Source organism: Panthera tigris, chromosome E1 (genome assembly GCF_018350195.1).
Source record: "Panthera tigris isolate Pti1 chromosome E1, P.tigris_Pti1_mat1.1, whole genome shotgun sequence".
Classification (NCBI taxonomy): domain Eukaryota; kingdom Metazoa; phylum Chordata; class Mammalia; order Carnivora; family Felidae; genus Panthera; species Panthera tigris.
In genome coordinates this window covers 57,692,014-57,706,710 of record NC_056673.1, presented here as the reverse complement: position 1 = coordinate 57,706,710, position 14,697 = coordinate 57,692,014, and the positions used below count along the sequence as shown (strand labels likewise).

The window sequence follows — 14,697 nt, the reverse complement described above, 5'->3', positions numbered from 1 at the left end:
GAAGTGGGACCACCTAAACCTGCATCTAGGGTTTCAAACAAGGGATGGGGCTTTGAGGAAAGAAGGGCTCCACTGTGTTTCCAACACATCTGAGGGAACACCAGGTTGGATGAGGTTAAACAGACCTCCTAGCAGCAGGACTTCTCAGGGCCTTTGTTCCTTTGGTAATATTTACAGAAGGCCTGCGGTGGCCCAGGCACAGTGCCCGGTGCAGTGCTCATCCAGAGGGCTGGGCACTGGGAACTTTCTGGATGGATGGATTTGATGGCTCTGGGCACCTCACATGAGTTCATTCCCTGGCAGTCAGAGATGTAAACATCTGTTCATGTGTTTGTTGGTCACGTGTATGTCTTTCTTGGAGGAAAGTCTACCTTTGCCCATTTCTTTTTAAGTTTTTTATTTAAATTTTTTTATTCATTTATTCATTTTTGAGAGATAGAGTTCAAGTGGGGGAGGGGCAGAGACAGAGGGAGACACAGAATCCGAAGCAGGCTCCAGGCTCCCGAGCTGTCAGCATGGAGCCCAACACGGGGCTCGAACCCACGAACTGTGAGATCATGACCTGAGCCGAAATCAAGAGCCACACGCTTAACCGACTGAGCCGCCCAGGTGCCCCTTAAGCTTTTTATTTTGAAGTTTATTTATTTTGAGAGCGAGAGCTAGGGAGAGTGTGTGTAGTTCAAGGGCGGGGGGAGGGGAGAGAGAGAGAGGAAGAGAGAGTGCGGAGCCTGCTTGGGATTCATTCTCTATCAGCTCAGAGCTCGATATGAGGCTCGAACCCTTAAACCATGAGATCATGACCTGAGCCGAAATCAAGAGCCACACGCTCAACTGACTGAGCCACCCAGGTGCCCCCTTTACCCATTTCTAATTATGTTGTTTGCATTTTTATTATTGCATTACGAGTTCTATATGTATTCTGAATACAAGTCCCTTATCAGATGGAAGATGTGAAAATACTTTCTCCCATTCTGTGGGTTTTTCTCTCTTTGTAGTGTCCTTTGAAGCACAGAAAGTTTTCATTTTGATGATGCCCCATTTATCCATTATTTTCTTTGATCTCATGCTTTCGGTGTCCACGGAAGAAACCATCGCTTTCTGCAGGGTTGTGGAGATCAACTCCTCTGCTTTATTCTAAGGTTGTGACTCTTACATTTAGGTCTTTGATCCATTGTTAGTCAATTTTTGTAGCTGGTGTGAGGTAGGGATCTGACTCCTTTCCTGTGCGTGTGGGCTGGACTCGTCCCAGTGCCGTTTGTTGGAAAGGTTACTGTTTCCCCTGCTGGACTCTCCTGGCATCCCTAACACCAACTGCCCATAAAAGACTTCTAGGGTCTCGGTTCTGTTGCATGCATCTGGATGTCCGCCGGATGCTCTCAGTCTTGATTACTGTAGCTCTTGTAGGCAGTGTTGAGCTTGGGAAGTGCATGTCCTCCAACTTTGTTCTTTTTTCTTTTTCTTTTTTGTTTATTTTTGAGAGAGAGACAGAGTGTGAACAGGGGAGGGGCAGAGAGAGAGGGAGACACAGAATCCAAAGCAGGCTCCAGGCTCTGAGCTGTTAGCGCAGAGCCTGATGTGGGGCTCAAACCCACAAACCGTGAGATCATGAGCTGAGCCGGAGTCAGTCGCTTAACTGACTGAGCCACCCAGGCGCCCCAACTTTGTTCTTTTTCAAGATTGTCTTGGTTCTTCTTGGCCCCTCACATTTCCCTGGCATAGGGTGAACCAGCTTTCCCATTTGTGCAAGAAAGGTAGCTGGGATTTGGATAGGAATTGTGTTGAATCTAGATCAATTATAGATCAATTTGAGAATTGTCATCTTAACAAGACTGTCTTCTGAACCATCAACACAGGATGCCTTTCATCCACCTAAGTCTTTTTAATTTCTCTCAGTGATGTTTTCTTGTCTGTTTTCAGCATATACGTCTTGCACTTCCTTATAAAATCTAGTCCTAAGTATTTCATTCTTTCTGATGCTCTTGGAAATGAAATTGTAAGCAGAATTGATGTTGTTGTAAATGGAAATCGTTTTTTGAACTTGATTATCGGGTTGCAGTGAATAGTATAGTGGGATGTCAGGATGCATGTTGTGATGTCTATGCGCCTCCAAAGGGAAAACAAAAAGATGTGTAATAACCAAAGTAATGAGAGGGGGACAAAATAATAAAAACTATTTAATCCAGGGGCACCTGGGTGGCTCAGGTGGTTGAGCGTCCAACTTCGACTCAGGTCATGATCTCACAGTTAGTGAGTTTGAGCCCCACCACGGGCTCTGTGCTGGGAACCTGGAGCCTGTTTTGGATTCTGTGTCTCCCTCGCTCCCTGCCCCTCCCCCACTCATACTGTCTCTCTTTGTCTCTCAAAAAATGAATAAATGTTAGGAAAAAAATTAAAGAATCCAGAAGGTGGCAAGACAGGAGAAGAAAGGCATTCTGGAAGAGGCGGGATAAATACCAAGCACTAAGTAAGACAATAAACCTAAATCCCAATATAGTAGGGGTTACAGGAACTGGAAGTAGACCGAATGCTCCAGTTCAAAGGCAGAGATGGCTCAACTGAGTTTAAAAAATATTACAGTCCTCGAGCCTCCCCACGGTGGTGGGCGATGGAGGTTTGGCCATTTGTTGCACCACTGCTGGTCCCTCAGGTCCCCAGGAGAAAGTTCTAGAAGTCCCAGGTGCTGAGGAGACCTGCAGAAGTTCCGTGGCAGTTGGAGCCCCTCAAGGGAAGGGAGCCATTTCCTTTCTGGTCCAGGAAAGCGCCGCTGGCCGGTTCACCCTGCCTCCGCCAAGCATTTGCTCAGCTGGTGAGCCTTTAATTGTGTGAGGGGTGCTCGGACCCCCAAGCTCTGTCCTCGCTGGGTCTGGGCAGGACGTGCAGGTCGCCCACCGCTGCCTCCCTCCCTGCCTTCCCGGGGCCCTAGTTCCAGCTGCTCCAGACTGTTCTCTGCCCTGCCTCAGCCCCCAGTCCTGGCTTCTTCCAGTCAAGTCCCAGGGCCCCCGGAAAGCTGGAGCCGCACGGGTCCTAGGTGGTAATAAAACCACAGTGCTCCCCCTGCTCACCTCCTCCCCCCCCATCACTCCAGTGAACCCTGCCCCTGCAGGAAGATCCACGGGGGCATCTCCTGGATGGGGGTGTGAGCAGCTTCTGAGGGGTCTATGAGGAATCTGTAGTTTGACCCCTTCGTGAGCCTGTGGTGGGGGGTGGGGGGCGGCACGGGAAGGCCAAAGAGCTGGGCAAAAGTTGGGGTACACTATGGCCACAGTCGGGACGGGGGTGGAGACCACAATGGACTTGACGCTTCTCCGCACATGGGCTCCACCCCTGCCTCCTTCTGAGCTCCGCCCATGCACTTGGGGTGTGAGGTCTTCCCCGGGACCCTTCAGCCTGACCCTTCTCTGGTCTCATCTGCCCCCCACCGCCACCCCCATCGGACCACCTGGCTCCGATCATCTTCTGCCCTCCCTTCTCACCGGCACCCATCTCTACCTTTCCCAGCTCTTAGCTCCCTGGTCTCAATTCACACAAGTGCACCCCACTGGTGTGTGGTCCTAGCCCCTGGAGACAGACCCCCCCCCGGCAGCGCAGGGCCCCCCCACCCCTCCCCCGGCCAGCCAGAACAGACAGGGCCCCCCAGTCCCTCCCTCCCCCCAGCCCATGCACCGCTGAAGAGTGTACGTTCACAAGGAACCTTCTCTCGTTGCCTGGTCAGAACAGAGGTTTCCAGTGGCTCCAGAGACAGGGGGACGCCAGGTGTCCCGGCAAACAGAGCTGCGTCGGCGTCTCTGCGCGCCAGAGGGACGACCGCGGTCTAAGGAAGCGTCACGATGACCATCACCCCGGACGTCAGGTTAGAGTATTTAGAGGGAGTCGCCGCCCTCATTCTGAAGTTCAAGCCCGACAAGTGGAGCAAGATGGTGGGAGCCGAGGAGAACCTGGCCTTGTTCACCGAGTTCTTTGAGAAGCCGGACGTGCTGGTTCTGGTTCTGACGCTCAGTCCGGCCGGCATGATCATACCCTGCCTGGGCTTCCCCGCCTCCCTCAAGTCCAAAGGCGTTTACTTCATCAAGAAGAAACCGGGGAACGTCAAGAAGGATACCTACAAAGACCAGCTCATCTATGGGGACATAAGCCCCACCCCTGTGGAGCACCTGATCGCTGTTGTGGAGGAGGTGGGTGCCCCGGGCGGGCCAGGGGCCAGAGGAAGGACCTCCGGTAGTGGGTGGTCTAGAGCCCTGCACTCATGGGGTGGCCCACGGGCCACCGGCATCAGCCTCCCTGGGAGCCCACTAGAAATGCAGGAGCCCTGATGCCGAGGCAGACCTGTGTCCTTTTTTTTTTTTTAAATGTTTATTTTTGAGAGAGAGAGAGACGAGCAGGGGAGGCGCAGTGAGGGAGGGAGACGCACAATCCGAAGCAGGCTCCAGCCATCAGCACAGAGCCCGACGCGGGGCGCGAACTCATGAACTGTGAGATCGTGACCTGAGCCGGAGTCGGACGCTCAACCGACCGGGCGCCCCGACAGACCTGCATTCTGACCAGACAGAGAGCCCCCCGGCCCGGCACCTCGTTAGGACCTCTGGACAGCCACACCAGCCAGAGTCCGAGTGACGTAGCTTTCTGGCCGTTGCTCTCCTCACGTGTGAGATGAGGACTCGTGGGACCCAAGTGCCAACTCAGGGCTCAGGCCAGCGTCCTTCCATCTGGCGGGCCCGGAGCTGACAGGCGTCCGCGTCAGTCTGCTCTGGCTGCCACGACAGGGTACCACGGGCCTGGGGGCTGGAAATCCGAGATCCACGTGTGGGAGGGGTTCCTTCGGGAGCCTCCCTTCTGGTCCTGTAGGTGCCGTCTCCTCCCCGTGTCCTCACCTGGCCGTCCCTCCGTGTCTGTCAGCGTCCACCTCTCACAAGGACGCCAGTCGTGTTGGATTTGGGCCTCCCACCCGTGTGACCTCATTCTAACTCGATCACCTCTTGCAAGGCCCGTCTCCAAAGACAGCCACACCCCAGGGTGCCGGGGTTGGGGCTTCACGTGAGCCGGGGGGGAGCCCGGCTCTCCCCTCGCGGAGCTGGCTTTGCCGGCGGGCGGCCGTCCTGGGCCCGCGCCCCTCTGCCGGCCGTGCCTCCCCCTGGCATCGATTCGGGGTCCCCACTCCTCCTGGGCGCCACCGGGTCGGAGGCCACACGTGGGCACACGTCCGGGGCCCTTGCCTTCCAGGTGCTCTGCTCTCTGTTAAACCAAAGCGAAAACTTGAGCGGATGGCCCCGGGTGGTCTCGGAGGACATTGTGAGGCAGGTCCACAAGCTGAAGAACGAGATGTTTGTGATGGGGGGCAAGATCAGAGGGATGACGCTGCTGCCCGTCCCGGAGCACCTGGGGAGTCTGGACGGCACTCTGGAGTCCGTGGAGAGGTAGGCGGCTCGGCCCAGGCCACCGGCCGGTGCGGGAGTAGCCGACCGGTGCCCGGCAGGGTTGGAGCACGGGAGGACGGGGTGCCGGGAGACGGCGCCGAGTCCCAGGTCAAAGGCAGGAGGGCGGCGCGGCGGGGGTGGGGGGAGGGGGGACTGGAGCCCCTCCCCCACCACGCACGTGTAGGCGTCCAGGCGGCCCGCGGCACCTATAGGGTGTCCCACAGGATATCCAGATCTAGGACGTGGGCACCGAGGGGCGTGCGAGGGGTTTGGGGCAGGCGGAGACCGCGCGTGTAGATAGAGGCCGTGTCGTCCCAGAGGCCCCGGGAGGCACGAGATGTCCCCCCGCACCTGCCCAACCACCACGGTCAGCTGGCCGGTGTGAGGCTCTCGGAGCCGCTGCGGGGTGACGGCTTACTCGCGTCGGAGGGTGACCGCTCTTGGGGGGCTCACTGTGCAGGCAGGTCCTCCACACAACCCCCGACACACGCCTTGTGCGGCCCTGATCAGGATGGCACGAGGAGCCCACCTTGGACGTGGTCTCATCCTTGTTCAATCTGGGCCTCTCTGAGCTGGGAGGTCTGGGGACTCCCCCCGCCATCCTCCTGCACCCTCGCCCCCCCCGTCCTCCTGCACCCTCGCCCCCCCGTCCCCCTGCACCCTCGCCCCCCCGTCCCCCTGCACCCTCGCCCCCCCCGTCCTCCTGCACCCTCGCCCCCCCCCGTCCTCCTGCACCCTCGCCCCCCCCGTCCTCCTGCACCCTCGCCCCCCCCGTCCTCCTGCACCCTCGCCCCCCCCCGTCCTCCTGCACCCTCGCCCCCCCCGTCCTCCTGCACCCTCGCCCCCCCCGTCCTCCTGCACCCTCGCCCCCCCCGTCCTCCTGCACCCTCGCCCCCCCCCGTCCTCCTGCACCCTCGCCCCCCCCCGTCCTCCTGCACCCTCGCCCCCCCCCGTCCTCCTGCACCCTCGCCCCCCCCCGTCCTCCTGCACCCTCGCCCCCCCCGTCCTCCTGCACCCTCGCCCCCCCCGTCCTCCTGCACCCTCGCCCCCCCCGTCCTCCTGCACCCTCGCCCCCCCCGTCCTCCTGCACCCTCGCCCCCCCCGTCCTCCTGCACCCTCGCCCCCCCCGTCCTCCTGCACCCTCGCCCCCCCCGTCCTCCTGCACCCTCGCCCCCCCCGTCCTCCTGCACCCTCGCCCCCCGTCCTCCTCCCCCTCCGTCCTCCTGCACCCTCGCCCCCCGTCCTCCTCCCCCCCGTCCTCCTGCACCCTCGCCCCCCGTCCTCCTCCCCCCCCGTCCTCCTGCACCCTCGCCCCCCCCGTCCTCCTGCACCCTCGCCCCCCGTCCTCCTCCCCCTCCGTCCTCCTGCACCCTCGCCCCCCGTCCTCCTCCCCCCCGTCCTCCTGCACCCTCGACCCCCGTCCTCCTCCCCCCCGTCCTCCTGCACCCTCGCCCCCCGTCCTCCTCCCCCCGTCCTCCTGCACCCTCGACCCCCGTCCTCCTCCCCCCGTCCTCCTGCACCCTCGACCCCCGTCCTCCTCCCCCCGTCCTCCTGCACCCTCGACCCCCGTCCTCCTCCCCCCGTCCTCCTGCACCCTCGACCCCCGTCCTCCTCCCCCCCGTCCTCCTCCCCCCCCGTCCTCCTCCCCCCCGTCCTCCTCCCCCCCGTCCTCCTCCCCCCCCGTCCTCCTCCCCCCCGTCCTCCTCCCCCCCGTCCTCCTCCCCCCCGTCCTCCTCCCCCCCGTCCTCCTCCCCCCCGTCCTCCTCCCCCCCGTCCTCCTCCCCCCCGTCCTCCTCCTCCCCGTCCTCCTCCCCCCCGTCCTCCTCCCCCCCGTCCTCCTCCCCCCCGTCCTCCTCCCCCCCGTCCTCCTCCCCCCGTCCTCCTCCCCCCCGTCCTCCTCCCCCCGTCCTCCTCCCCCCGTCCTCCTCCCCCCGTCCTCCTCCCCCCGTCCTCCTCCCCCCCGTCCTCCTCCCCCCCGTCCTCCTCCCCCCGTCCTCCTCCCCCCGTCCTCCTCCCCCCCGTCCTCCTCCCCCCGTCCTCCTCCCCCCCGTCCTCCTCCCCCCCGTCCTCCTCCCCCCCGTCCTCCTGCAGCACCGTCCTCCTGCAGCACCGTCCTCCTGCAGCACCGTCCTCCTGCAGCACCGTCCTCCCCCCTCCTCCCCCCTCCTCCCCCCTCCATCCTCCCGCATCCTCCCCCTCCTCCTCCTCCTCCTCCTCCTCCTCCTCCTCCTCCTCCTCCATCATCACCCTCTGGGACGTGAGGCAAGATGCCTGGGGCCTGTTGTCTGAGGGCCGCTGGTGGAGGCCGGTGGGAGGGGGGGACGATTCCCGCCCAGAAGGGGCAGAGCTGGTAAAACCCGGCACCTGTGGCTGTGAGAGCGTCTTCCTCCACCTTCTGCTCTGCAGGATGCCCCCCTCCCTGGACAACTCGCTGCTGCACGCCATCGAAACCATCATCATCGATTGGTCCCACCAGATCCGGGACGTGCTGAGCCAAGACTCGGCCCAGGCCCTGCTGGACGGACAGCACCCCCTGCCCCGTGTCGAGTTTGAGTTCTGGGATGCCCGGCTGATGAACCTCAAGTGCATCCATGAGCAGGTGACCGGGCCTGAGCTGCTCGGCAGCCACCGTCTAGCCAGGCGGACTCGTCACCAACGCAGCCCCTCCGTGCGGACCCCCAGGATCCCTGAGGCCCCGCGTGCAGCCCTCCACTCCAGCGGCCGCAGGGTCTAGGGTCCTTTGAGTCAGGGTCCTTTGAGTCAGGGTCCTTTGAGTCAGGGTCCTTTGAGTCAGGGTCCTTTGAGTCAGGGTCCTTTGAGTCAGGGTCCTGAGCCTCTCTCGAAAGGCTCCTTGTGTTCTTTCTCAGCTGAACAGGCCCAAAGTGAACAAAATAGTCGAGATCCTGGAAAAAGCCAGAAGCTGCTACTGGCCGGCCCTGCAAAGCGTGTACATGAACGTCACCGAAGGTGAGCCCAGGGAGCGGTCGGTGCCTTCGGCGAGGGGCTGGGGCGCCTCCCCTCCAGCAGCTTCCTTTGGGGAAGGGTGGTGGGTCTCGAGGAGCAGGTGTCGATGAACAGAGAGCCCTTGCTCTCGTCCCGTGCAGGGCTGAAGGAGGCCAATGACATTGTTCTGTATCTGAAGCCTCTGCGGATCCTTCTGGAAGAGATGGAGCAGACCGACTTCACGGTGGTGTGTCAGCCGGACAGAGGCCACTCTGAGGGGCTGGTCTCGTGTCTTAGGGGGAGGGGGCCCCCCCACGCCACGGGGCTTCTTGGCCGGGAAGGGCTGCGCAGTCCTGGGGAGCACCTCTTCCTTCCGCTCTAGGGTCCCGTCCTGGAGGCACACCCACCCGTCTCCCCCCCCCCCCACCCCCCGCAGCTCCCCACCGTCATCGCCAAGGTGCTGTTCACGACCGCCTTCATCTGGGCCACCTCCGAGCACGACGACACGCCCTCCCGGATCATCATCATCCTGCAGGAGTTCTGCAATCTGATCATCGAGATGGTAGCCGTGTCCCTCCCTGTCTCTCCGTGTCCCTCCCTGTCTCTCCGTGTCCCTCCCTGTCTCTCCGTGTCCCTCCCTGTCTCTCCGTGTCCCTCCCTGTCTCTCCGTGTCCCTCCCTGTCTCTCCGTGTCCCTCCCTGTCTCTCCGTGTCCCTCCCTGTCTCTCCGTGTCCCTCCCTGTCTCTCCGTGTCCCTCCCTGTCTCTCCGTGTCCCCAATGCTGGCGTTCCCGGGCGGTTACACGCACGCAAAGTGGCTGGCACCGGGGTCTACGGGCCCCGGGCTGAGCTTGGGCCCTCTTGGTGGCCACCCAAGAGTCCTCCCAAGACCTGGCCAGCGCCAGCCCAAGCTGCCCCCCACACCTGGAGGGAGGAGGACAGGAAGGGGACTGAGTCCCAGCACCCCAAGACTCGGCCGGGATTGAGGGGTTTTATGCACCTGCCCCGAGATCCTTCCGGATTCCCTTCCTTCCCTGCTTGTCACCAGCCTGCCTCAGCCAGCCACCAGCCTTTGAGTCTGGGCCACCTGTGGGTGGTGCTTGCGGGCCTGGACCCTGCAGCGGGGGGCAGGGCTGTATTTCTGGGTCCCTGCAGGCCCCTGGTCCCGGGGGACCGGAATCTGTGCAGCAGCCCATACACTGCGGGGCTGCAGGGCCGGGCGAAGCAGGCCGACCGGTTGGGGCAGGAACATAAGGGACAGTTGACGTGTCCCAAGGGGTAGGCCAAGGACCCCGTGCCGGGCTGTTCGTAGCCCGCTGAGCGGCCTGTAGGCAGTGCGCCCGGATGTCCCCCCCGGAGAGCTCGGTCACGACTTGGGAACGCCTTCTCTTCGGCCCAGACGCGCAATTTCCTGAGCCCAGACCTGGTGCTGAAGGGCTTGCAGGGCGAAACAGAGGAGGTTCTGAGCGGCATTTCTCTGTCCGTGGGCGTCCTGAAGGAGCTCTACCACACCTACGACTTCTGCTGTGCGAACATGAGGCTTTTCTTTAAGGTACGGCCTGACGTCAGAGCCGGGTCGGGGGGCGACTCCGCGCGAGCTCCACCTGCACACGTGGGAGTGTCTGGGGCAAGCACGGCCTCCCTTCTCTCTCCCCCCTTGAAGGACAAGGAGCCGGTGCCTTGGGAGTTCCCTTCGTCCCTGGCGTTTTCCAGAATGAACGCCTTCTTCCGTCGCATCCAGACCATTGAGGTACAGGTGACACTTGGTTCAGGCTGCCCTTAACCTTGGCAGAGCTGCGCCTCCCGTCCTTACCCCGCCACCGTCACACAGCCCCCAGCAGGGAGGATGAGAGTCCCGCCTGAGCATCCGCGTCGTGGGGAAACCGAGTCACGGGCCAGCCTCCTCCGCGCCCGGAGCTGTCGGCCAAGAACAAAAGTGGCCCGTTGTGGCTGCTTCTCCACACCCCACACCTTCTGTCCAGGAGCAGGCTGATGACAAATTAAGCAGGCACAGCCAGGGAGCCGGGAGGCCGCGGGAGAGGGCTAGCGGGGCTAGGCTGGGGCAGGTGTGGACGGACGCAGGACCCCGCACGAGCACTGTTGGATACATGGAGTGACCGAGCAAATGAACGTTTTTAAAGTTCTTTTTTTTTTTTTTTAATGTTTTTTTAGTTTTGAGAGAGAGCAAGAGAGAGAGAGCAGGGGAGGGGCAGAGAGAGAGGGAGACACAGAATCCGAAACAGGCTCCAGGCTCCGAGCTGTCCGCACAGAGCCCGACGCGGGGCTCGAACCCACGGACCGTGAGATCATGACCTGAGCCAAAGTTGGACGCTTAACTGACTGAGCCACCCAGGCGCCCCTCAGTTTCCTTATTTGTAAACTGGGCTCATAACAGTACCTGCTCTGTCCAGTTGATGGGAGACGGCCCCGGCCTCGGCACCGGCTCGGGGGAGTGATCAGTGCCAGGCCCTACGTTGGGCTCCCGAGGCTGCGTGAGATCCTCAAGGAGCCTTGGGGATCTGGACTGGGAAACAGCAGCCTCACACGGAAGCAGCGAGGTCCCGTGAACGGACCGGGTGTGATTACATGCCAAGGTCAAGAGCGAGTGGGGGTTCCGGAAAGGGAGACCCCCGCCAGAGGCCAGAATAGTTGCAAAAGCCTCCAGGAGGAGACAGGGCCGCACCTCAGAGGCGGTAGGATTTACACGCAGGCCTCTGTCCCGGCATCCTGGGCGTGAGGGCATCCTTTCAGACCCCCGTCAGGGACGGGCTCGAAGTTGGGGACGGGCTTCCAGGAGGCAGAGGATTGGAAGCTGAGTCAGGACATCAGAAAGTACATGGTGCCTTTCCAACCGCCTCCCCCCACAGCTGAGGAAATGGGGGCCCCGGTAAAGCGTGATCTATGTAGAGGTGCCTTTCGGGCGGTGTGGGGTCCGGACAAGAAGAGCCCAACCTCCTCACGGCTTGGAGGTGACTCTCAGAGTGTTCCGGAAAGCACTTTACAGAACAGAAATGAACAGAGGGCCCCCCACTGCCCTGAGGCCCCCAGGGTTCTTGCCCCCTGGCTCCTTCCTGCTGGATAAGTGGCTCATCCGTTGCGTTTAGTAACGGAGATTACTGGGTGGGGTTTTTTTTCCCCCCCTCCCCCAGGATCTTTATAAAACAGCCATCGAGTTTCTGAAGTTGGAGAAAATCGAGCTCGGGGGAATGAGAGGGAACATCCTTGGAAGCATGGTCACCCAGATTTACGATGAGGTCTTTGAGCTGGTGAAGGTCTTTGCCGAGTGCAAATACGACCCCTTGGACCCCGGAGATTCGGTAAGTCGGGGGCCTCGGCCGGATCCATGACAGACGCCCCGGGTGTGGGAGGCGCAGGCACGGGGTGTGTTAGACGGTCACGTTCTGAAGACGTGCCCACGACAATTTGCTCACCCGATGGAGCCCCGAATCCTGCCAGCGGGCTCAGGGTCGGGGTCAGAGCGAGTATTCCCCCGCTTTGCATGCCGACTTACCAGGTTGGTGTTCTGATTCAATGGCAGAGTTTTGACGACGATTATGCCAGTTTTGAGACCAAAATTCAAGATCTGGATAGGCGGCTGGCCACCATCTTCTGCCGGGGCTTTGATGACTGCAGCTCCATTGAGTCATGTGCAAAGGTAGGCGTGGGCAGGGGCCTGCCGGCCGCCGTGTGTCCCAGCAACACCCGGGGAGGGGGGGGCGACACCGGGAGCCACCTTGGGGTGACCATCTGGAGAGGAAGGGCTGGCCCAGCCGGGGGCCTCGCTCAGCGTCTCAGAGCTCCTTGGGTAACTCCTGTCGGGTTTTGTCGCCATAGAGTAAGGAAGGAAAGGGAGTGAGGAGCAGGTGACAGTTCGTCCATTTACTGATAGTCACTAAGTGAAGGTGTCCCTTTGTTCTCACTCGATCCACCCTCCCCCTGCTCAAAAGGACCAAACATTAGAGTTGCTGTAAAAATAAAACATGCACTTTTTGACCCGCTGAGCTGAATTCACGCCCTCTTCGACATCCAAGCCTCCACGAGTGGCCCCGACATCATTAACAGGGACCCGCCGCTGCCCTGTTGGTGCGTGGCTGCCTTCCGTGTACTTTTCTACGATTTCCAGGTGGCGAGCGTTACGTGTTTTTAGCACTTCTGCGCTTAGAAAAAAGGCAAGATGCTATGGAAAAAGAATGTCAAAAAATAGACGGCAGAAAGGCGCTAACCCTCCTGGACAATATCTGTTCAAAAGGGAAGCACGGGGGCGCCTGAGCGGCTCAGTCGGTTGAGCGTCCGACGCTTGATTTCGGCTCAGGTCTTGATGGCAGGGTCGTGGGATCGAGCCCTGCGTCGGGGTCTGTGCTGAGCCTGGAGCCTGCTTGGGATTCTCTCATCCGCCCCCTCACCGTCTCTATGTCTCTCTCTCTCTCTGCCCCTCTCTCCCCCACTCACGCTCTCTGTCTCTCTAGACTTGCCTACTCTCGCCCGGCAGGTTAAAAATTTTTTGAACGAAGCCGCCAACATGTAAAAGTTGAGAAGGTTCACGTGAAAGTCCAGACTTTCACCTTCTCTTGGAAAAGGCGATCTGGCCACGCTGGCCTCTACACAGCCCCTCGTAGTAACAAGTGGCTGAAGGGAACGACTGTTCCTCCCTGTGGACAGAACGTGGCGTCCAGTTGGCCCCAGCCCCCACCACTCCTTCCCGCCCTCGCTCACCCCTCTTTGTGCATTTCCGTGGCCTGCCTGGTCCCAACAAAATGATTGAGGGGGGACTCTGCCGATGCCACGGCCCCTCTGGAGAACGGGCATCGAGCATTCAGATGAGTAAATATACGTATGTACTTGGGGAGGTTTTTTATTTCTGCTTGGTTTTCCGTGTGTTTCTCGACGCGGACACTCTGCGGGTCAGACCTGCTGCTTCCCCTGCTGTGCAGGCTCTAGGCTGCTGCAGGAAGTTCAGTGCCCACAGGGGACGCCCAGTAGTCATTCTAGGATCTCCGGTCCCACGCGCTCGGCTGAACTTGTTACCCACGTTAGCCATCTCCTTGTGCCAGCTCGGAAAAGTCCAGAAGCCTGCGCAGGGTCACGCTGTTAGCCAGCCAGCGGCAGAGCCGGGACCCCAAACCAGCCCGAGCGTGGCCAGACAGGAGGACAGTCGGGGTGGCCCAGGTAGCTCAGGGTGCTGACCATCTTCCTGGATCCTGGATCTCCCCAGCGGAAATGGCCAGGATGTGCCTTTGCCTTCGCCTTCTAGACCTTGTTTTTGCAAATGCAAGAGAATCGGATCTGCAAATGGGATGAGCAAGTTAGTCTTAGATTCAGTCGGTGCTCCAAGCAGAATATCCGTGAATGCAAATTAGCACAGCACTGGCAGTGCTGTTCCCGTCTCTGGAACATTCTTCCCCCTAGGTAGCTGCCTCAGGCCAGCGCGAGGCCTCCAGGACTTCCCTGCAGACCCGCCGGCCCTCCCTGGTGTCTTCTATTGTGTGTGGGTCTCTGTGCGTTCATTGTCCTCCAGGCTCAAATATCACCTCCCCGAAGGCAGGCGCTTGATTTGGGTACACTCGGAACCCAGCCAGCCGGGCACGACAGCAGGTGCTTTTGGGCTCTCGTCGCCCAGGGAACTGGCTCCGGCCGAGGGAGCGGAGTGGTACTGGGGTCCCAAAGCTCCAAGGGTCCCGAACACAGGTTTCCAGCCAGTCCTGTAACCTGGAAACAGGAGTCTCCCGCCGCACCCCGTGATGGGGTCTCCCAAGCTGGAGGGCAGTGCGGGAGCCGGGAGGGCCCTGTGTCTCCCCTCCTGCAAGGGCAGAGCTGAGAGACGTGCACCTGTGTTCTTGGGGCTCAGGGGCTGGTGCTTTGTGCTGTTCAGTCCAGGGGCCTCAGGGAGCTGGGCTGTTGCGGCCAAACCAACAAGGTCGTCCCCTTCGTGATTGGGAGCCTGCGGTCAGCACCGCGCTGCGAGGGGCAGGGTGTCCGGGAGGAAGCCCCCTCCCCCCCCAGGCACTCGAGGGGGTGGCGGAGGGAGGGGGCCACGAGCCAGAGCACAGAGGTCGTGAACAGGGCACTCTTCTGCCCGGGCCTTTCTCGTCCCCTCTCCTTCCATGGACTTAATCTGGGTTCTGCACGCAAAAAGGAAAGGTTCTCTCCGAAATTTTAACTTTGTGCTCGTGCTAGATTAAAAAGAAAAAAAGAAAAAGAGAGGGGTGCCTGGGTTGCTCGGTTGGCTAAAGGTCTGACTTTAACATCTAGGCTCAGGTCCTGATCTCTTGCTTCGTGGGTTCAGACCTCCCCACGGGCTCTGTGCTGACGGCTCAGAGCCTGCAGCCTCCTTCGGGTTGTGTCTCC

The 14,697-nt window shown here is 60.7% G+C and overlaps 1 protein-coding gene across 2 annotated transcripts in view; it reads left to right on the top strand.

Moving 5' to 3' along the window:
• The first annotated feature begins 2,719 nt into the window (after positions 1–2,719).
• The window catches only part of DNAH17 (dynein axonemal heavy chain 17), a 106,516-nt gene continuing 94,538 nt past the window's right edge, over positions 2,720–14,697 (top strand). Inside the window, exons 1-11 of one of the 2 annotated variants that reach the window (XM_042966512.1) lie at positions 2,720–2,806; positions 3,713–4,172; positions 5,218–5,411; positions 7,818–8,010; positions 8,279–8,378; positions 8,516–8,601; positions 8,791–8,916; positions 9,752–9,904; positions 10,016–10,102; positions 11,502–11,669; positions 11,891–12,007. In XM_042966512.1, the coding sequence (XP_042822446.1) occupies positions 3,828–4,172; positions 5,218–5,411; positions 7,818–8,010; positions 8,279–8,378; positions 8,516–8,601; positions 8,791–8,916; positions 9,752–9,904; positions 10,016–10,102; positions 11,502–11,669; positions 11,891–12,007 (1,569 nt within the window). In that variant the 5' untranslated portion in view covers positions 2,720–2,806; positions 3,713–3,827. The remainder of the gene's footprint in view (positions 2,807–3,712; positions 4,173–5,217; positions 5,412–7,817; positions 8,011–8,278; positions 8,379–8,515; positions 8,602–8,790; positions 8,917–9,751; positions 9,905–10,015; positions 10,103–11,501; positions 11,670–11,890; positions 12,008–14,697) is intronic. The other variant, XM_042966513.1, reaches the window with a different exon arrangement.